The sequence below is a fragment of the Talpa occidentalis genome, unplaced genomic scaffold (assembly GCF_014898055.3).
Source record: "Talpa occidentalis isolate TD23 unplaced genomic scaffold, MPIMG_talOcc4v2.1 talOcc4.10, whole genome shotgun sequence".
Lineage (NCBI taxonomy): Eukaryota > Metazoa > Chordata > Mammalia > Eulipotyphla > Talpidae > Talpa > Talpa occidentalis.
The window spans coordinates 58001000-58024444 of record NW_023600993.1 but is presented as its reverse complement, the minus strand read 5'-3'; the positions used below and the strand labels follow the sequence as shown (position 1 = coordinate 58024444).

At 42.6% G+C, this 23445-nt stretch overlaps 1 protein-coding gene across 11 annotated transcripts in view; it reads left to right on the top strand.

Moving 5' to 3' along the window:
* The window catches only part of PKD1L1 (polycystin 1 like 1, transient receptor potential channel interacting), a 181015-nt gene that overhangs the window by 6940 nt on the left and 150630 nt on the right, over positions 1-23445 (top strand). For 10 of the 11 annotated variants that reach the window (XM_054695721.1, XM_054695734.1, XM_054695739.1 and 7 more), the window contains exons 3-8: positions 3010-3116; positions 6543-6667; positions 11943-12031; positions 16086-16197; positions 16731-16936; positions 18215-18534. In XM_054695721.1, coding sequence (XP_054551696.1) covers positions 3010-3116; positions 6543-6667; positions 11943-12031; positions 16086-16197; positions 16731-16936; positions 18215-18534 — 959 coding nt within the window. The remainder of the gene's footprint in view (positions 1-3009; positions 3117-6542; positions 6668-11942; positions 12032-16085; positions 16198-16730; positions 16937-18214; positions 18535-23445) is intronic. The other variant, XM_037501593.2, reaches the window with a different exon arrangement.

Here is a 23445-nt window from a genome sequence, read left to right as displayed (position 1 = left end):
TCAAACTTGTGTTTGTTAGAACAGTTCTCACAGAGTAAAATCTCTTGGACTGCTTCCTGAGTTGAAATCCTCCCTTTGGTTAATAAACTCTAAGTTCAACTATCATTGAGATTTTTATTTCAGTCATCACTTTGGAAATAGTGGTGGTGTAGTTGAAATCCTCCAAAGGACCTTAATGGTAGAATTCTCTAAGTAACAATGAGCAGTGTAAATGATTGGTTGTGGGCAATAAAAAGAACTAACAACTAGGAAAAAGTGAAAGATTCTTTTATTTTGCTGTCATTTAAGAATCAACACCCAGAAAAGCAATTTTCTGCTTACTTGCCTAGTTTGTTTTAAATCTGTTTGCATTTAAGGACCCTGCGGTTCCAGGGACTCCAGACTTGTTAGTTTCTTTCTTTCTTTCTTTCTTTTTTAATACAAGCACAGGGGTACAGTCAGAAGCTGGGAGGGTGAGAGAAAGGAATTGTGTTTCTTAATGTTAACCCACAAAAATGTTCCTCCATGCCAATTAACCAAAGAGAGGATGATTGCTCCATCCCCAGGGAGCTGAGTCACTCCAGGTTTCCTGAGGTCCTGTCTTTTGTTGTGGAACCCTACCCTTCAAGAAGGAAATGGAGAAAGGCCATTGGGCAAGGGTGGACAGCTCCCCCAAGGCCAGAGCTAATCCAAGATAAGTGCTCAGCCTCACCCCTGGACAGAGCAAAATGCTTTCATCCTCCTTTGCTCCACTTAAACAATTAAATGACTCAGGTGCTGGGTGGGAGGCGAATGTGTGAAATGTCAGCACAGCAGCCCTCAGCTGAGGGCACTTTAATTAATACAAGTGTTGCAATGGATGATTAACACATCTGTGAAAATGGCCTAAATCTTCTTTGTTGAACCCAGGGAAACACCTCTTGTATAAATCATCCTTTCAAACTGCACCCTCCCAAACATCATGCTATTTGGAAAGGTTTTTGAACTCTCCAGGAAAAATCCCTTTGCTATGCTGTCCTGTTCCATCTGGGAGTGCCCACCTGAGGGTTTTTTTTACACTCAACTTCAAGAAAAAAGGGAATTCCTTTTAGGAGCTTGGCTATGTGTTAGGTGTTTTATGGATGTAGCTTTTGGAGATCACCTGGGTGATGTGAGGAATGCAGAGTCTGGGAGCATAGTCTGCCAGGGTCATTTGACCCAGGGCCATACACCACAATGGGCAGAGTTAGGCTGACCCTTTCCCTAGCTTGTCATGCCCACAGATCAAGGCAGATATGTCTGATGTGTACAATTTCAAAGTTGTCCTTTTCTGTTTTTTCATGTTCTCATTCCCTGGCCTTCAGAGGAAAAATATAGTTAATGGTAGAAAAGAATAGTTTATGGTAGCAATCTTTGGAGTTATTCAATAGCTTAACAGAGTCCTTCATTTAGTGACCTTTGACGATCAAAATAGGGTTTTGTACACCCATAGTTCCCCAGTTCTTTCAATAGTGTCCTCATCTGCCCCCTGGTGGCAGCTTCCTGTATCAAACACCAGGCTTGTAAAAACAGATTTTGCTACGTGGAAGCTTTATTCAAGTTAAAATATCTGTTCTCCAGATTCCAGAGACAGCCAAGAGAGGTTTTAAAAAAATAAAGAAAAGAAATGCTTTAGGGCTAAGTGTGTTTCCCCTGGAGAGGGGAACCCAGCCTCTGAGAATGAGAGAAAATAAGGGTTAACAGTACGTAGCAGTCTTTCCTGGGGGGCATAGGGTGAGACCTCAGTTAAGGACCATTTACTTCTCTACACATGGATCTTTCAGGATTGCTGGTGGCTCAGTGGACACAGACACAGGTATCTGCAGCTCCAAGGCATGTAGGAGAGTGATCAGTAGCATCAGAGCAAAGGCCTGCCACATTAGGGAGCCCTGGGTGTACCAAGGGAGACTTGGGACTGTTCCAGCTGCATCTTGAGCTCTGGAAAGACTCCTATAGGATGCACTGGGAGGATTGGCACTGGTTCTGGATGTATACAGAAACAGTGCGAACCACTATTGCCCCTTTGCCAAGGTGCCTCATTTCCCAGGGTCTCTGCCATGTCATCTTAAAAAGTAACTGCACTTCGCTCTCCACTGTGTGGTGGAGGATATGTGGGAAAGGACTGATGGAGACCCGCTTCATGTGTGTGACCCATGCACTACCTCCCCTACAGAGTGTCAGGCACACGAGGTTGTGAAAAATTGTCCCAAAGTGGGGTTCGTGAGAGCCAATGTGAGGAGTTGGAGCAGAGGTGATGCGGTGGAAGGGGTAAAGAGAGGTCCACAATTTTAGCAAAGGCCCCTCTGCTCTCTGTATCTGATCGGTGGGAGATCTGAAGGGAGCAAAAGGGAGCCAAGAGGCTATCTTATTAGTAAGGTGGGAACTCTGCTTCAGTGCGCATTTCAAAGCAGGTCCCCAAATTGGAAAACAAAGTAAAAAAAAAAAATCACAGGAGCAACTTCCTCTTCATTGGTATGTCAGCTGTTGGGGCACAAAAGAAATCATTCCTTACTTTTCTGTGTTCTTCTAGGTTTTGGAAAAACAAACAAACAAATAATCAAACATGTTGATAAGAGAAAAAAGTCATAGAGAAGTTTACTCATAGCAGGCATACCTCCTGTTTACATGGGAGAGACCCATGTGACTTTAGATGCCACTTGTATTAGCTTAGCACAAACAAGGGAAGTTGCAGGGAAGAAAAAGTCAGCTGAGGAGCTTACTGGGGTAAATAAAGGTTCTTGTGCCTTATCTTTTGAAAATACTGCCAGTAGAGAGAAATTTACAAGTAAATATCAAAAGCAAATTTCATCAGCCTGCAGAACCCCTCCAGTGAAGTAAACCTCTTGCCAAAATCTCATATTTTGTAGTGGCAGATATTGCTACTCTACACAACCAATGTGTGCTTAATTAATTTATGAATGAAAAATGAATCTGAAGATCTATCACAGGATGGTCAGAAATAAAACTATTGTGTTTTTTTTAGTCATTCTCCATTGATTCCCACACCCGCAGGTATAGCCAGGCTGCCGGATCCCTGTCCTTGCCCAGGGAGATGCCCATCACCACTGACATCCAGGACCACTGTCTCTGTGGCCCTCCTGCTGAACGAGTGTGCATAGGTAAGGCTTTGGAAGGAGCAGTGGCTGGCTCCCCATGGGGAGGTCCCCACCGACCACCACCGTGCCAGGTGCTCAGCAAGACAACCATGCACAGGCAGTTCAATCCAGTTCTGCCCTTGGGGAGGCCATTCTCATTCAGTTTTCTCAGCGAGGGGTTAGAGAATAAACTGCCGCCCACTTGCCCCATAATTTCTGGTTGGTGACTGTCTTGAGATTTGGAACCCCTGTTTGAATCCAAAACCTGTTTCCTTACCCACTTCTCCAGGAACCCCCAAACTTGACAATGCATCACACTCACCTGGGAGACTAATGAAAACCCAGATCCCTGTCCTCACCCCCCAAATTGTTGAGACTTGGAGGGGACCCCCAAATCCAAATGCAAGGTGTCCCGCTCAAAGGGAAATGCTTTGGGGTGACTTCCTCCTTCACGGTATTTCCATTTGTAATCTTTCAAAATAAAAATCCCACATGGTTGCTTGAAATTAAATTTCCAGTGTTCCTTTAAGTTGAAATTTTAGAGTTCTCAGCTCAAGTTAATACATGATCTGAGGAACTTTAAAACACCTTTGAGACTATTTAAATGGTGTGAATGGGGGGAGGGCTGAGACATCAGTACTGAAAACTATGCAAAACTAAGGCTGATGGGGTTCTTAGGGGATGATCATGTGTATTTTATTTCTTTCATTTAGTTAATTTCTCCTTTGGTGATTTTTTAAATGGCTTAATGTAATTTTATTATTTTTAATATATTTTTTCCTGTTCAGGAACATTTTAGCTTGTGTTAGCAGGTCAGACTTCAGGAAATTTGACTACAGTAGGTTTGATAATTGATTGGTTTCAGAGAAGCAGAGTCATATTTCTTCTTCATAGACATGTCCAGTTGGGGAAATTTTTCCAAAACTATGTTGGCATGGCCAGCCTGTTATACTCACACCATGTCTGTAAAGGCTCATCAGGACCATGGCCTTAATTTTCTCCAGCTTTTATTATCATGATACATTAATATGTTAGTTTCTTGATAGTAAACAGTTGTGTTAAGTCAATATATATATTTTTAATATATGTATTTTTTAATTTATGCATAAAAAAGTGGGGTGTAGGCCAGAGTTGCAGGGGGTGAGAGGATTTACCAGAGACAGAGTGGGGAGCAGAACAGTTGAATCTACTGAAATACACTGCTGAGGGGAGCAGCAAGTGAGACAGGAGAGGTCTGCTGCGCCATGTGGGTAAGCTCCCTGTCTTGGGATCAAATTCATGCAGCAGTGGCTGGCAATAGCTTGATGGTACTGAAACTCAAACCCCTGCACAACCAGGGAGGCCCTAAGTCAATACTTAAGTCTGATTCAATATCGTACTAGAAATCAGAGGGATGTTAAAGCCCCATGTTCTTGTATATGCTGGGCTACATGTACAGGGTCCAGACCCATCCCTGAGTTGGCACAGCCCACTGTGTGCTAGCCAATTCCAGTGCCTGCTGCCCCTGGCCTGTGCAGGCCTCAGCCTGTGAGTGAAGCTGATCTAAACCAGAGACTGGGAGTTAAAGGAGCTTAGACAGAAATAGCTTTGCTTGAAACAAAACAAAGCACTCATTTTCCTTTTACCTTACCATCCCCTCCTGCTCTGGGGATCAGGGACTTTCCAGGAAGGGTCTCCCTTTGAGCTGTGTGTGTTTTGGCTGCAGAGTTAGGGCTCCAGCAAAGGCAGCTGCCCAGCTTATTGCTCACAGGCCTTGGCATAGTGCCAGGCCTCTGCATGGAACAAGGACTCAGTGGAATATTTTATTTTATTTTTAAAGATTTATTTATTTATTTATTTATACAAGCAATGGGTACAGTCACAAGCACGAGAAGGTGAGAGAATTCACCAGAGCCAGAGCAGAGAACAGAACAGGCAGACTGACGAAATACACTGCTGAGGGGATCAGTGGGCGGCAGGGGAGGTCTGCTCGCCATGTGGGACTCTCACCCTGCCTGGCAGTGGCCAGGGATTGAACCAGTGCTGCAGAGGCTGCAGGCAGCTTTGCAACCCAGCGCTCAACCACTGCGCCACCGGGGAAGCCCCAGTGGAATATTTTATTTAGCATGATTTTGGAGATTTTCAAACATCTACAGAAGTACAGAGACTAGCATCACCCTTGAGCGGGTCATCAGCTTCCACTACTGTGTGCATAGTTTTTTTTTTTTTTTTTTGTTCCTGCAGATGCAGGCAGCATGAAGCTGACTTCACTAGACCTCAGAGATGGAACTGGTGCTTTCCATGGCCATGTGCACACTGCCCCTTTGGGTGTATCCTGGCTTTTAAACTTTCGTGTCTGTTGCAAGGAAGAATTGGGATGTAGGCTGGGGGTGAAAGAATTCACTAGAGACAGAGTGGAGAACAGAAAGGGGGCATTTATTGAAATACACTGCTGAGGGGAGCAGCGGGCAAGGTTGTTTGCACCAGGGGAGGGTCTGGGGGCTCCTTTCATACATGGGCATCAGTGATTGGCTGGGATACCTGGTCTTGGGCTCATCCTGATTCACAGTCATGATTATTGGCCTAATGGTCTAGTTCCCATGGCAGCCCCACCCATGCCCCTTATCCATTCAAGCCTCCCAAACTTGCCTGCTGGACAAGGAATGGGGTCTCAGTTTTTAACCTCAGTAATGATACCATGATGGTGTCTTTATTCATATTCACCTCAGCAGGACAAAGAGCCCACCTGGCCCTTTGGTTTGTGGTTCCTTCCACTTTCACATTATCTCAGGACTGGGACACCTCACTTTCATCACTTTAGGACTTAACATTGAGTGTGAGTGCCGACAGTCATCTATCTTACATTTAAAATACTATAAAGAAGGGGGAAAGAAAAGACAAAATGCAGGACCCAGTATCCCAAGCATAAGCATATCCAAGGGCACACACACATCTTCATACCAGCCCATTAGAGAGCCAGGTGGTATTAATTGTGGTGGAGCAAACAAATTAGGGTGAGGCCAGTGGCAGAGGGGAGAAAGAATTCACTAGTGACAGAGTGGAGAATAGGAAGGGTGGATTTATTGAATACAATGCTGAGAGGAGCATCAGGTGAGACAGGAGAGGTTGTCTGCACCCCCAAAAGGGTTTGGAGCTCTTTCTATAACCTATTCACTGCTGAGAAGTCTGGTCTTGGGCGTTGACCTTTGACATACATGTGTTTGGGCCCTTCTTCCATTCCTAGTCAGGGTCTTATGTCCCATTCCCATAGCAACCTTATCAATTCCATTATCTAGTCAAACCTCCCAAACTTGTCTGCTGGGCAAGGAGTAGAGGCTTAGTTTTTAAATCTGAGTAATGATACCCCGACATTAATCTTAAGTGTGCAGGTAGTCTTTTGTTCATGCAGAATCAACTATCTCATCTTCAAGGCTCTTGAAGTCTCAGAGCCTGTTATTCCTTTTTCTCTAGAGATCCATGTGAATCATGGGCTGTTTGTGAGTACGGGGAAGCCCAGTTGTCCACCCTGCACACTGACAGGGATAGAAGAGGATGTGGAATTAAGAAGATTATGCTCCCCAACAACCTATGAGAAGGTATTCCTGATCTCAAGCCACTGCTATATCTGGGGAAATATGAATTTTCTGCAAGTGTGTGTGCAACTCAAAAAAGTCTCCTTAACTCCTTAGAGGTTTATCAAACATGTTTTCTGATCTTATGTGTTGTGTCTGTAAAGCAAGTGTAAGTTTTAAAGCTATAATTCTATTGTGACCAACCAGGATGTAGTCAGAGGATGAGGGGCAGAGGGAGCTTCAACACAGGCAAGGCTCAACCCAAGAAAGGAAATTCTACTGTTGTATGCTAACACTACCACCATTGTCTACTCCCAGAACATTTCCATTACCCTAAAAAGATGCTTTCTTATTAAGCCTCTCTTTCTGCAACATCATCCTTGGCAGCAACTAAGCTGCTTTCTGTTCTTACACATTTGATTATTCTGGTGTTAGTCTAATAAATAGCAAACAGAAATCAGAAAGACTAGAGGGGGAAAAAAAAGAAGAAAAAATTCTCAAAAATGGTTAAAGAAGTGAACAGCTACCATTAAAATAATTTTCTCTCCACCTTCATTCCAATTCTATTAAATACTGTAACAAGATGCTTTTGTAAGCTATATCTGATCTCAAGTCATTCAGTCTATTTTTGCATAAATTCATAGTGTAGAATAATCAAGAAGAATTTTTATTGGCTTGGATTGAATTTGCCATAAGGGATCCTAGATTGAGCTCTGAACATTTGGCTGCTATGGGTTTCAGAATTCTTGCCATGGCATGGTCTCACTGTACCACAACTTCAACATCTGTACCTCTGGGTAGATTTCCTCTTCTTTTCTCTGGGGTCTCCAGGCCTGCCAAACCAATGTGTTTCCCTACGTTCCTTGGAGGTGTCTGGAACCCTGCAGGCAATGTGGCAGCCTTTTATTCTCCTTGGCTATGCTCAATTTCATTGCTTCAATGAGAGCTTTAATAATTGGAAACCAATATTTTGTGACAAATGAAGATTACTGAAATTATGCAAAGATAGACCTATTGCCATAGGTAATAAAAGTACTTATTACTATTTCTCCATATGATGATGGTATCAAGGAGAAAATGCAAACACAAGTTAGTTTTGCTCACAAAAAATGCAATTTAACTTTTCTGCAGATTCAGCTAAAAGAAGAAGAAAATAATAATTTTCTTGATTGCCCTCTGGAATTGCAGGGCATGTTCTGGGGTACTCTGGGGTGAGAAATTAATTTGTGCATTTAGTTTATTTAAGCAGTCATAGCCAAAGAGGGGATCTGAACACTCTTCCACATATAGAAAGATACATTGGAGGTTTGTGTCACGAAATTGGCATTCCAGGGGTTGTAGGAAGGCTTTCTGTTGTGGCTTTTCCATAACCTGTTACAGTCCTCTTGTTAACCTGAGTCAATTTAGAATTCAAGGCTGAAGTTTTCTTTGTTTTTTACTGAAAAATTAATCTGAGTGTCCCCCATGGTATTACTTGGGACTTCAAAGGGGTTATCATAGTAGACTTTTTTAAGATCAAGTGGTACCCCTAGGTCTTCATCTGAACCAATACTCCAGACAATCACTTACCTCCTTTTCTCCCTCCTTGCTTCTTCATTCCTTCAAGTCTGCCTGTATTCCTTCTGTGACCCTTTTCTGAATCTTCATTCTGTGCTGTCATTGGTTTCCTTTCCTTTCTTCTTACTTTTTCATTTCTTGTCTCCTTTCTTTCTTCCAGTCTGGGACACCTGAACTTCCATTGTCTCTCTTCTTTGTTATAAGCACACTGGTTCTTTCTTAGAGTTTCATTTCTGCTATTTCCTCTCTAGGTACCTTCTCAGCTCCTCCTAAATCCATACTGTTTTCTCACCCTGTGAACACAATTCCAGCCTAGGTTTCCTTTCTTTTTTTGCATTATAGAAAATGCTTAGACACAACCCTGAATATCTCCCCAGAAGATAAAATTCTAAGTTGAAGATTGAAACCAGGCCCCATACAAATATCCACAGGACCTCCAATAATAACAAAATCATTGTCCATACATCAGACTTTACCAGATAACCCACATCAAGACTCAAAGAAAAATATAAGGAAGAAAAAGAACTGACTAAACTAATGGTTGAATCTATGTCTAGATCTGAATACACACAGAGATCTTTACTGAAGTAAAACCAAGCTCCTCTAAATTAGAGAAAGAAAAAATCCTGCCACATGTTCCTCAGTGGTAATGCACTTTCAGTGACCAATGCAAAGAAGGGTCCTTTGACTGGCCAACCACATGTGTGATGGCTCTGCATTGAGCACTAAGGTGTTACAGCACAAACCTGGGGGATATGAAAGGCAAGAAGTGACCTGTTTGAATCCTCACTGTATGCATAAGAACCCAGGAGAAGATCCAAAAACAGACATACAGAGAGAGAAAAAAAGGTTGCGCTTTTTATAAGGGGAATGAGAAGAGGAAGAACAGAGAAAAAGAGAGATTAATGGCCCACACTTCTTACCAGCTATGCCATCTGAGCTGAGACACCAGGGTGTAAGTCATAACTAGAAAAGGAAGAGATTAAGAATATGTATGTGTTTAGTATTTTTTTTTAAGATTTATTTATTTATACAAAAACTGGGGTGCAGGCCAGAGGCACAGGAGGGTGAGAGGATTCACCAGAGACAGAGCAGGAAACAGAAAGCCAGACTGACTGAAATACACCGCTGAGGGGAGCAGCAGGTGAGTCAGGAGAGGTCTGCCGTGCCATGTGGTATCTCCCTGGCCAGCTGGGAATCAGACCCACGTTGCAGAGGCTGCAGACAGCTGCAGACATTTCAGACAGTTGCAGAGGCTGCAGACAGCTTCACAGTGCTGCGCTCAACCTGCTGCGCCACCCAGGGAGGCCCAATATGTGTTTAGTTTGATTCCAAGCATGGGTGCTGAACTCTACCCCTAATTCCCAGTGTCTCCCCATTCAGGAAGTCAGATTCACGGCATGCTGGGAGTTGCAGACTTGATGCCTAAGATCTCATCACTCCATCAGAGATTAGGGTGAAATACATTCAGAACATTCACAGGCTTGGAGGTTGCTCCTCGTTGTTCCTTTGACATCCTCACTTTCTTTCTCTGTGCTGCCCATCAGCTTGCCTCCTTTCAAGCTCCTGGGATTCAGGCTGCCTCAGTTCAGGTTCATATATTCATCAAACTTCAGGGCCTGCTCACTTCTGGACTGACAGGTGTTGGTGTAGTCCCCTGTGCTTCCCCACGCATGGGGTCTGATGAGGGCACATAGGTCAGTGCTGCACATGGTTTTCACTTTGGTGTAACTTTCTTTCAGGGTGTTGTGGCATCTGACCTCCAGCGGTCACAGAGTAAGAAAGGGGCAGAACAGCACAGAGCTAGTTCAGTCAGTTCCTGGGGGTTGAGGTTAGGGTTATGCCCAGAAAGAGGGAAGAGGGGTCATTGGTTCCAGAGAGGGGAGAGGTTACTGGTGGGGGTAGGACTCTGCATTGTTTATTGGGTTCCAACTTATAAATTGGCTGAAATTACTTCTGCTAAAAATTATGCAAGAACCACAATGCAAGCATGGACCCTCAGTATGCAGAGGGTGGCTGCTTGTTATATACAGCCTGTATTGGAGTGCTGTCTGGGGGGGACACTGTTTATGTGAAGAAGACAATGAAGTAACAAGCTTCGGTAAAGTCTAAAATGTCCCTTCCCTTTCCTATGGCTCTTTCCTGCTGTTTTGATTCAGGAATTATGGTTTTTGTCATGTGGAAGCTGTGGTGAGACAGTCTTTGCAAACTTATTATTCCTGGTAAAAGTATCAAGGCAGTGGTCTGCTCCAGGTCAGTGCCTGTCCCCATTACTCCCTTGCTCATCAGAGGGTTGCCTAGGTCAACCCTTAGCATCATCCTTGAGTTCTTTCTTTTACTTGATCCTGCTCCCAATCCAGCACCCAATCCTGTCTGTTTGTCCTCTAGCTTCTACAGGTATCCATATTAGATCCCCTCCTCACTGCCTCCCAAGCTAACCCGGCAGTCCTGGATGCTGAATCTAAGCTAATCACCTTGAATTGGCTTGCTAAGGACTGCCAGGACTTAACACAACAGAAATGTGTTCTGTGTAATCACTTTTCCTGGACAAGATCAAGGTGTTGGCAGGGTCGCACTCCCAGAGAAGTGCTAGTAAAATTTGTTCCATGCTTCTTCCAGCTGCCAGGGCTACAGCACTCTTTTACCCAGCACACTTTCACGTTGAGACTCGACACTTGATTTCTGGCACTCTAAGGTCTATGACTACAGGGGTTGAAAATTTCTTTCAGGCAAATATAGATTATTTATGCAGCACTTGGGCTGGTTATAGTCCTGAGCTCACCCTTTCTTTCCCTGCTTTGTTCAGCACAACTAGGAGCAATCAGCCATTATCTCCTCATCCTGAGCAGAGTGATAGAAACATCCTGAGGCAGCTTGCGTCTTCTAAGTGTGTGATGAGGGGTAACCAGTCGTGATGTTTTGCATGTCTCCAACCATCACACCATGGCCTATTAGTGATCTCTTTACTATTACATATAGAGTCATCCATGCCTTTAAATCCAACCAGATTAGACAATGAATTCAGTAAGCTCTGTATTAAGATTCTTACTTCCAAAGTCTTAAAAATATAAGCTGCTATACTGATGCTTCCAAAACACAGGACAGACTCTGCCTCTTTTCTGCTCAAGCCTCTATCTCATTCAGTATGAAATTCAAAATCTTCTGCACCCCCGAAGACTCCATCTGGTCTCCACTTACGTATCTTCCCCTTGCTCTGTTGTGCCATCTGGCCTCCCTGACATTCTCTGAGAACATGAGCTCCATATGAGGAGGGAGCACGTTTCTTCTCATCCCTGATGATTCTCTAGATCCCAGAGATGCCTGGTGTATAGTAGGGGATGACTGCTATTTTGTGATTAAAATAGTTACTTCCGGGCCTCCCTGGTGACACAAGAGGTTAAGACACAACCTATGAAGCTGTCTGCAGCCTCTGCAGCATGAGTTTGTTCCCCTGGCCAGCCAGGGAGCAACCCACATGACACAGCAGGCCTCTCCTGTCTCGCCAGCTGCTCCCCTCAGCAGTGTATTTCAGTCAAACTGCTTGTTCTGTTCCCCACTCTGCCTCTGGTGAATCCTCTCACTACCCCCCAACACCTCTGGCTTGTGCCCCAGCTCTTGTGTGCATAAATAAATCTTTAAAATAAAATAAAATAAAATAGTTGCTTCCCCAAATGTCTCAGGTTTTCATAAGCAGTTCTCGTTTGTTTGTTTATTTTGTTTTTTTTTTATATTCACTCTACAGAACATTTTGAAAACAACTAGTGAAGCAGTGTCAAGAGCTGTTCATAGGAAAATACAATGTTTACCTGATCACAGTTACAAGGTCCAGAGGTATGTCAATAAACCATGACTGAAAACCACTTTTCTGGACATACACATAGTCTTACAAAGACTTGTCAGGTGCCAAAGTCAAGGCTGGTTGCTACCCAGGCTAGGGGTGGGGAGTTTTAGAAAATGTACCTCTGGTGTACAGGGAGTGGAAATGATCACATAGAGCACTTAACTTGGATGGGAAAAGAATGGCACTTTGAACCTAATTGGTAGATCACACAGTATGACCAACTTAACCAGAATGTTGGGACAAACAAGATAATGCCCTATAATACTTTGTTATAAAAAATTTGGGGACATAGTGTGCCTAATCAGAGTGAAGTAATCGGTTATTTCATGGTTATGAAACATGTGAACTTTCAAAGAATAGCATTAGATGAGTCTTGAGGACATTATGCTAAGTAGAATAAGCTACTCCCAAAAAGACTAATAGTGTATGATTCCTCTTATATGATGTATGAAGAGTAGTTACTTCCCTAGGTACAGAAAGTAGAATGGTGGATACCAGAGGCTGGGAGAGAGGAATGGAGAGCTGGTGTTCAATGAATGGAACAGTTTCAGATTGGCAGGAGGAAGCAGAATGGGGATCTGTTTCACAACAATGGGGATCTGTTTCACAACAATATAAAAATACTTAACCCTACTAAAATGTATACTTTACAGACAATCATTACATTAAAATAAGCCAAATTCAAAAAATACTTGGCCTTCTTCTAGATTCTACAATGTCATTCTATTCCTGTGATCTGGGGTTTTATTCATCCTAGAAAAAAAATAACAATTTTTCCTTTCTTTCTTCCTTAAAGGGAAAAAGATTGTCAAATGTAGACATTTCTTAGTTCTTCCTCATTATTACTGCTCTAATACCATGTTCATGGATGTAAGCAGTTCCATGATCCCAGGGCAGTTACTGGTGATGGCTCACAACTGCAATATACTCTTCAATCCTCTATGACCTACTCCAATGTACTTGGGGTGACTACTGTTCTGCTATTAACTTGTAATATCCTTCCTTTCCCCCTTCCTCCATCCTGCCATTTGTTGACTCCCACTGTACGAGGAAGAATTTGGAGATACTGAGAGTAACAAGATCCAACCCTCCCCCATTAAAGACCCCAAATCTGGCACAGGAAAATCTTGTAAGAAAAATGGACATAATGTTGAGTCTTTTAAGCTGCATGGGGTCCTTAAAGGAGCATTTGCCTTTGTGAGACATCAGACAAGCTGGGGTTGGCCTCAAGAGTCCAGCAGAGGTCTGGAGGTAGATCAAGGGAAGGAATCATCTCCGTAAACAGGAGGAAGGCAGGTAAATGAAAGAAAGTGGTCTGTCTGGGGAAAGCGAGTACATACTTGATGGTGTGCCCACCGGCCCCCTCAGCCAGGTCGTGCTCAGGTTACTATCAGTAGTCTATTACGATGCACATAGAACCAGACGCCAAGGGCAATTTCCACATCTGTGTCTACATACAACTCTGTAACCATCATTTTTTCTTTCTCATGGTTTAGTCCTTTGATTCTCCTTCGCAGTTCTGAGAATTTGTGAAAGAATTTAACAAGAAGGCAAAGCAGACATCATCCAGATCGTTATTAGATTCATGCATGAGGAAGACAACCCTGGAAATGAAAGTTTCTGGCTCTCCGAGAGGAGATGTAAAAGGGCTTTTATTGGGGTCAGTCTATCAGGCAGGCTAGAGGGGAGTCACATTCTGGGCCAGGCTATACTAGGGCATGTGCAGAAGAGCTACATGTTTCTTCATATGTCACATGTCTCATTATTATCTTAGGTCTCCATCTGGCAGGCATATCTTAGTGTGCTAATGTGACCTTGATTACTTCTCAGTCAGGGCCTTTACAAACCGGGCATGCAGGCCCTGTACATCCACCCCTTCCAGGGTATAGTGGACAATGTGTGCTAGAGCCAATGCTGTTGCCAAGATACATGATCAAGATTTGGCTCCAGGGTCCTATGTCAAAATGTAGCCATTTGTTAATCTGATAGGTCATACCAAGGCCATTAAAACAAAACGTGATGTTCCTGCCAACTATGATACAGCCCATCTGTTTGAAGTCAGTGCAAGGTAACTCCCCATTCTGCCACCTGCAACTTCAAAGCAGAAGGTCAGGTAACTCCCTGGCTAGTGAAATCAAGTATAGCTTCTTTCCATTTATTCACAGTTTAATTAACTTTGATTATTTTACTGGGCCTGGCTGAAGGAGAGCTTCAGGTACAGATCCACCATCCTTAGGTGGAGAGAAGAAAACAATGGCAGTGCCTCCTGGGTGACCTAAAACTCTCCTAAGATTGGCGTGTGCCACTTCCACCCCATGGCAAGGCCAGTGCCAGAGGGAGGGAGTATAGCAGTCCCCACTAGGAGAAGATTCAGAAGTTGGGGCCTCCAGTGCTGCCTGGGGAGGACAGGAAGTGGGGAGGGGTGGAGTCCTGGCCTGGACAGCCATTTCTGCTTTGCACTCAGGGTCAAGCGAAGGCCTCTGTGGGGTGGTGACAAGCTCAGGTTCATGTTTTGTTCTCACACAGAGCAAAAGAGGCAAGAAAACTAAGAGTGGACATGCATGTGCTCCTCTGTGTTCCCCACTGTGCTTCAGGTTGCTGCTCTAACGCTGTAGAGAGTAGATCCAGGTTGGAGAGCTTTGTAGATCAGCAAACCTAGCAGAACAGAGAGAGGCGGCACTTAGAAACCAAAGTCCAGTCTAACCTGTGATTGCAGGGACATACCTGCTCAGCCCTTTCAGGGAAATCCAGAAAAAGAAAACTCAGTAAACTCAGTGAGGACCTCTACTTCCATACATCTGATCTTATCACACACCCCCAACACACACCACCACCAGTCTCCTTGTCTTTGCTGACAGCAGTATTGGGGGAGAATGGTCTGTAGTCAGTTCCCAGACTTGTGGGCCCCTGCTGTTGCCTTCCAAAGTCCTCTTGGCTAACAATAGTCTTCCTTTTCTGGGAGGGACAGTCTGTCCACCCATCTTGGAATTTTGGTAGCTCAGCCTTTCTGGTTGTCTGATTTCCATGCAGCATACATTTCAATGTGAAATTCTTGCCTCTAGTGGATTCCATTGGGTCGATCAATACACCCTCTTGAACGCCAACTATTTGGCCCCAGCAGAAATTTACACCAGAGTAAACCAGTGAAGAATTCTATAGCTTATTTTTGAGAAATGATTTAGAACTTAATTAGTGTATCAGTAAATTTGCTCAATCAAAGACAAATTGCTGCCAAGTGGAATCAATGGTACTTGTGTACCAGTGTGAAAAAATCTCTGTGAATGAATTCTGGACCTTTAAATAAAGAAAATAAACAAGATCAGGTCTGGGGTTCCACCCTGTGCTCTTCTGTTCCCTCCCAACCCCTCTTCCTATTCCCCTCCCCACAACCCTCATTAACCCCCACCACCACCCCCTCAGCTAGCACAGTCTGTCCTCAGTCCTCCCTCCAGTAACAAAGGAGACATTGCTGGAGGAGCCAACTCTGACCTCGATACTGGGCTGCAGAAGGGTCTTCCAGAAACACAGGAAATGGAAATTTGTGAAAGACTCTGGGACAGGTGCCCCTGTCTGTCCTATGAGTCCATGTGATGCACTCCGATGCCAACACCATCTCTCTTTTTAACTCCTTTCCTTTTCTCCTGGAACTCAGATAACACATGCAGGGTATTTTGAAAGCACATTACTGCATTAAGACTAAAGGTATATAAAGAAAAAATAGGAATAAAAAATAGGAAAAACCAGGATGATGAGCAGACAGTGGTATATGTCACATTAGGAGTGGCTGGAGTAACTTAGGCTGTCCCTTCTGGGGAACATGAGGTTGAAAATGCCTGGAATTCAATTCCGACTGACATTGTGGAGAGAATGGGTGTTCCTGTGGTGTGACCTTTTCTACTTTGGTTTCTACCTTCATCATGTCCCAGTGTCAGTCATGGTGAGGGTCTTTGCAACATCAGGGTGTAAGTAGAACCAGAAGCACCAAATGCCCGAGGGAAGCACGTCCAGCTTTCCTTCTCTTTATGCCTTTTCCTTCACATGCAGAGTGCCCCAGGAGCCTTCTGTTACAATTGCCAGCTTCAGGAGCAGAGATGGCCCCAGGCCCCATGGCCAGCGGGTATGTGCAACTGAGCGAGCATCCCCTGGTCCAGTCCAGGTTGGTGTCTGACCTACATGGTGAATGTCATCAGAAAGCTGCTGGGGGTGGGGTATGGGCAGGTGGCCTCTGCTTGGTGAACCGTATTTTGAATTTCTTGTCCTTTGGACAATCTCCAGTCAGTCTGAGAGCATAGCTCAAATTTGCCTCTGCAATAAGAGGAAACATACTTAACCTTTTTTGATGTCTGAAAGAGCATTATCTCTCAACTATTAATTTTTATTTATAGCTTACCAAAAAAAATAATTTTACATTAGCTGGAGGAACTAGTCATTCTTCAAATTCCTGATAAAACAAACTTCCTAGTTCCAACTGCATCAGCTAGATACCCTTTTAACTCGTAGGCACTGAAGTATAAATCATTTCATCCTCAACATTACACCAAAACCTGGGGCCAATTTGTAATAGCCTGCCTGAATGAGGGCACCCTCAGTTGCACCAAAGCTCTTTATTAGCTGCTTCTCACTGTGGAAAAGCCCCAATGCGGACCACATCATAGCCTCTCATAACCAATATTAATTTGTAAATTCCAGTGCACCTGTCCTGCAGATGACCCCTACATCTTGAGAGCTGAGATTTCCTTCTGCACCATGAAACCACTGTGCTCCTCAGAAGACATGGAGTTGCTTCCTGAGACTGACCACACAGAGGCCACTGCCACAATGGGGGCTCCCACAGGGGGAGCCATATCTACTCAGACCTGTGGCCCTATTTCTTGTTACCTCACCTTTCTAGGCAGGTAGGCTATGCTTGGTGTGGAGGCCAGTGTCACTTCTAGTTGCTGACTTGGTAGCCCTGGCCAATGAATTGGTGATTTTCATGTCTCCCTTGTTCTCTTCAGTAGAAGCAGCAGGTATGGCCAGCGTACAACACCTCAGACAACTGGGATTGGTCATTCTTTCCCGTAAAGTCCCATGCTAGTTGATTTACTTTATTTTTCAGAGCATGAGGTATCCAGACTGAAGTTTTGTTTGATTGTGAGTATTTCAATGGGATATGCACAGCGCAGCTGTATAGGGTGGGGGGAGGTCTCTCCAGCATGGAGATCAGTCACTAAGACACTTAAAATGTTTCCACTTCCAGGAATATTTTCTCACTGCTTTGAAGTTTTCTGCCCTCTAGTTATGCTGGCCATGTTAACACCATAGGCATCATCCCTGAAATGCTTTTTGCAAACACATGTGATTAGGGAAGTCCTGTGTTATTGGAAGATGAAGGTTGAGTCATCTAAGCTATTTCCAACTCCCCAACTCATTCTCAGTATGAAGTGCTGTAAGTAGAAATGTTCACAACCAGGGGCCTCCCGGTGGCGCAGGGGGTTAAGACGCAACCGATGAAGCTCACCGCAGCCACTGCAGCACAAGTTTGATCCCCGTCCAGCCTGCTACCCCCATGGCACAGCAGACCTCTCCTGACTCTCCCGCTGCTCCCCTCACCAGTGTATTTCAGTTGATCTTCCTGTTCTGTTCCCCACTCTGTCTCCTGTGAATCCTTTTACCCCCCCATAGCTCTGGCCTGTAACCCAGTTCTTGTGTGTATAAATAAATGAATCTTTAAAACAAAACAAAAGAAAACAAAAAAAAAAAAGAAATGATCACAACCACTTCACAAAGACCGTTTTCCAAAAACATCAGAGGCAGTGGCTTTGAGGAGACATATCTTTCATATCCATTCATTCAGTGAGGAAGGAAAATATTTACATTATTACTGCAAAAATTCAGCAAGAGCAGATGTTCTCAAATTTTCGCTTACCTCAAAGTTTCTTAGGGACTTGCTGTTTCTGCCCCAGAACACAGATGAGGCCTGAGAATCTGCCTATCTCTTGAGTTCCAGATGTTGTTGGTGCTTCTAGCCCTGTGACCACACTTTAAGAACCAGTGAAAGTAAGCCAGCCTTCAGGTTCCATAAAGCTTGCTTTCAGCTGAATGGTCTCCAGAGCATTTGCATCGTCCAGGTGACATGTCCCTGGGATTTGTCAGACTGTGATTCTGAAGTGCTCCTACCTCTCTCCCCACAGCGCCACTGGCCTTCTAAGCACTCCCAGCACTCGTGGCCTCTCAGCATCCCAGCCGGGCCCCCCGCAGCCCTGTCTCCACATTCGGTGTCAGCCTGGAGCCGTCCCCATGCCGGGTCCTCCCAATGCCATGGACACTGTCATCCATCATTTCCCAGAAACTAACATCCGGGCACCTCAGAATCTGGCGTTCCGTGTGCAAATGGCTTCTGAAGTGGATCAGTGTCTGGAGATGGATTTTGGTGACAGTTTTGGGATTCAAATGAGGATCCGAAACATGTCTGAGGAAATGGCCATTACCACCTACCACCAATATAGGAAAGGTAGGGTTCGCAGTCCCTGTGTCAAGAACACAGGAAGGGAAGGCTGAGAATCATCCATCCTAAAGCTCCAGACTCACATTGTAGAAAGATATGTGGTAATAGGTTCCCTTCTGCTAAGCACCCAGGTCCCTCCCCACAGGCAACCATGCTTTCATTTCTTTTATCTTTAACACATTATGTAAGTAGTGTCATATGATCCTTTGCTTTTGTGCACAGATTGACGTGTTCTCCATATAGGGTCCTGCGTGTATACATCAGAGTTGTATTTCCAGATTCTTCAGTATAGTTGCAATATATTACATTAATTTAATGGATTGAATATATATAAGCATTTTTCAAATTAGCAGACATTGAGAAGGTTTCTAATCTTCCGGTAAGTATTACAGTGAATAGTCAAGTATATGCATTTCATGGAAGAGAAGGATGGTTGCTTCTCATACAATGTTCATTGGTAATTTGGTAGTTGTTATATTGCTCCCATGGAGGCTGCCTGGCATCTGTTCCACGAGCAGTGCAAATGTCAATATGGGAGATGAAAAGGTATATTTCTGGTGCTTTAATTTGCATCTTTGTAGGTTCTTCACGTGAAATTATCAATATTTGACCATATTTTATGAACTAAATTCTTTATGGTTCATGAAATACATGATAGGGCATTTGTATGAACTCTTTTACTAATTAGTCCTTTGTGTGTGATATAAATTTCAAATACTTTCTTTTTACGATTTATTTATTTATTTATACAAGCACTGGGTACAGTCAAGCGCGGGAGGGTGAGAGAATCCACCAGAGCCAGAGCGGGGAACAGAACAGGCAGACCGACTAAATACACTGCTGAGGGGAGCAGCGGGTGCAACAGGAGAGGTCTGCACGCCATATGGGACCCTTGCCTGGCCCAGCGGCCAGGGATCGAACGGGCTCAAACACCGCGCCACCAGGGGAGGCCCTCAAATACATTTTTGTCTCAGTTTGCCATTTGTGCTTTGGCTTTCCTTATAGTTTGTTGTTTTTTTTTTCCTTTTCACAAGTAGGCTTCATCAGATTTTTCATTTATAGTTTCTGAATTTTGTGTCATACATAGAAATACCTCAACTCAAATCTAAAATAATTCCCTCCTGATTTCTCCTACTAATTCTATAATTCTCTATTGCATATTTAAATATAAAATGCATTGAATATATATTCTGGCATAAAGTCTGAGCCATAAATAAAAAGTTTACTTTTCTCTGAATATCCACACACTTGCCTCACTGCCATTTGCTGAATGATCTCCTTTCCTTACTGAAGCGCACTCTGTCATTGTCAATTTTCAATTGCTCTTGGGATTTGCACTCTCTGTTCCATTTCATCTAGGGCAAACTCCCCTTTGTTAGTCATCTTTTCTAGAATTTTATTTATTTATTTATTTATTTTTTAATTTTATATATTTTTACATCATTTTTCATTTTTGCACAAAGTATGCATTTTCATCTTGGTTATAGTCCCCATACAATTCCCACCCCCCTTGTTTTGATCCTACTCCCTTCTCCTCCCCCATCCCCCACACCCCCTCATAATGTGTCTCTGGTTTATAGTTGCTTGTTGTTTTTGATTTTTACTTTATTATAATTAGTCTTTTTCCTGGTCCCTTATTTAGGTTTTCTAAATTCCTGCTATGAGTGAGACTATCCAGTATTTTTCTTTTTCTTTCTGGCTTATTTCGTTGAGCATGGTCCCTTACAGCTCCATCCATGTTGCTGCAAATGACATGAGATTATCTTTTTTGATTGCCAAATAATATTCCATTGTGTGTATGTACCACATCTTCTTGATCCAGTCATCGATTTTTGGGCATTTGGGTTTACCTATTGTAAATAGTGCTGCTATAAACATAGGGGTGCAGGTGCCCTTTGGAATTACTGTTTCTGTGTCATTTGGGTAAATACCTAGGAGTGGAATTACTGGATCATATGGAAGCTCCACATTTAACAGATTGAGGACTCTCCACAGAGCTCTCCGTAGAGGTTAGACCAGTTTGCACTCCCACCAGCAGTGCAGGATTGTTCCTTTTTCTCCACATCCTCACCAACATTTGTTGTTGCTAGTTTTTTTGATATGTGCCATTTTCACTGGTGTGAGATGGTATCTCGTTGTAGTTTTGATTTGCATTTCCCTGATTACAACTGATGTTGAACATTTTTTCATATGCCTGTTGGCCATTTGCATTTCCTCTTTGGAGAAGTTTCTTTTTAGCTCTTCTGCCCATTTTTTGACTGGATTATTTTCTTTGTTTTTGTTGAGTCTCATCAGCTCTTTGTAGATTTTTGTGATCAGTTCCTTATCATTAGTGTTGTGTGCAAAAATTTTCTCCCAGTTGGTGGGGTGTCCCTTTGTTTGGGTTACGTCTCTTTTGCTATGCAGAAGCTCTTCAATTTGATGTAGTCCCAGCTGTTTATCTTTGCCTTCACTATCAGTGCTTTGGGTGATATGTCTTTGCAGATGTTACTGAGGTGCATGTCATGTAGTGTTTTGCCTATATTTCCTTCTATATATTTTATGGTTTCAGGTCTTATGTTTAGTTCTTTAATCCATTTTGAGTTGTTTTTTGTGCATGGTGTGAGGTAGTAGTCAAGCTTCATTCTTTTGCATGTAGCGACCCAGTTTTCCCAGCACCGTTTATTGAACAAACTTTCTTTGCTCCATTGCATATTCTTTGCTCCTTTACCAAAGATTAGTTGACGATAAATCTGTGGGTTTATTTCTGGATTTTCTATTTGGTTCCATTGGTCTGTGTATCTGTTCTGTTCCAATACCATGTAGTTTTGATTATTATGGTTTTATAGTATAGTTTGAAGACTGGGAGTGTAATATCTCCATTCCCTTCCTTTTTTTTTTTCAGGAGTGCTTTGACTATTCAGGGTTTTGGTTGGCTCCATATGAATTTCATCAATATTTGTTCTATTTCTTTGAAGAATGTCATTGAAATTTTTATTGGAATAACATTGATTCTGTATATTGCTTTTGGTAGGATGGTCATTTTGATAATCTTAATTCTTCCAATCAATGAGCAGGGCATGTCTTTCCATTTCTTTGTGTCTTCTTCTATTTCTTTTAACAGTATTTTGTAGTTTTCTTTGTCTAGGCCCTTTTCTTCTTTTGCTAGGTTTATTCCCAAGTATTTGATATTTTTTTGTTTCAATAATAAAAGGGATGGTGTTCTTGATTTCTTCTTCAAATTTATTGTTTGTGTATAGGAAGGCTACTGATTTTTTGTGTGTTGATTTTGTATCCTGCTACTTTCCTAAATCATTGATTAGTTTGACTAGTTTTTCTGTGGAGTTTGGGGGGTTCTCTATGTGTATTATCATATCATCTGCAGACAGTGATAGTTTTACTACCTCCTTCTCTATTTGGATTCCTTGTGTGTCTTTCTCTTGTCTTATTGCTCTGGCTAGGACTTCCAGTATTATATGAAAAGCAGTGGTGAGACTGGACATCCTTGTCTTGTTCCAGATCTTAATGGAAATGCTTTCAGCTTTTCCAACTGGCTGTTGGCTTGTCATATATGGCCTTTATGATGTTGAGGTATGTTCCTTGTATAACGAGAATTTCAAGGGCCTTTTTCATAAATGGGTGTTGTACTTTGTTAAAAGCTTTCTCAGCATCTATTGATATTATCATATGTTTTTTACATTTCTTTTTTGTTAATGTTTTGGATTACATTGATTGATTTTCAGATTTTGAACCGTCTTTGCATCCCTGGAATAAATCCTACTTGGTCATGGTGAATTATCTTATGGATACATTGCTGGATTCTGTTAGCTAAAATTTTATTGAGGATGTTTGCATCAGTGTTTATTAGAGAGATTGGCCTGTAGTTTTCTTTTTTGCATTGTCCTTGTTCGGTTTTGGTATTAGTGTAATGTTGGCTTCATAGAATATGTTTGGTATTATCCCTTCCTTCTCAATTTTTTGAAAGAGCTTGTGAAGGATAGGCACAAGTTCGTTTCTAATGTTTGGTAGAATTTATTTGTAAATCCATCTGGTTCTGGACTTTTGTTTTTGGGGAGGGTTTTGATTACCATTTCAATTTCACTGCTTGTAATCAGGCTCTTTAGGTGTTCTATTTCTAATTTATCTAGCTTTGGGTGGTGGTAAAGTTGTAGGAATTTGTCCATCTCTTCTACATTGTTGAACTTGTTTACATGTAACTGTTCATAGTAGTTTCTGATTACTCTTTTGATTTCTGCTGTGTGTTGTGATTTCTCCTCTTTCATTTGTAATCCTATTTATTTGTGCTTACTCTCGTGTTTCCTTTTTGAGTCAGGCTAGCAGTTTGTCTATTTATTTTTTTGAAGAACCAACTTTTGGTTTCATTGATCTTTTGGATTTTTTTTTTTTAATTTCCATTTTGTTTATTTCTGCTTTGATTTTTATTATTTCCTTTCTTCTACTGGTTTTAGGGTATTTTTGTTGTTCTTTTACTAGTACTTTGAGTTGTGAGATTGGGTTCTTTCTTTGAGTTCTTTCTTGTTTCTTGATGTGAGCCTGTATTGCTATATATTTTCCTTTCATTACTGCTTTTGCTGCATCCCATACATTGAGGAATTTGGTATCCTCCTTGTTGTTTGACTCCAAGTATTTTTTAATTTCTTCTTTGATCTTCTTGTTAGTCCAGTGGTCTTCCAGTAGTGTGGGTTTCAATCTCCATGAGGTAGGAGGGTTCCTTGCCTTCTTTGTATGGTTTATTTCTAGTTTGATGCCTTCATGGTCAGAGAAGATGGATGGTATGATTTCAATCTGGTGTATCTGTTGATGTTTGTCTTGTGTCCCAGTATGTGATCATTCCTGGAGAATAATCCATGTGTGCTTGAGAAAAATGTGTACTCAGATTATTTTTGTGTGCAGTGTTCTATAGATGTCTGTTAAGCC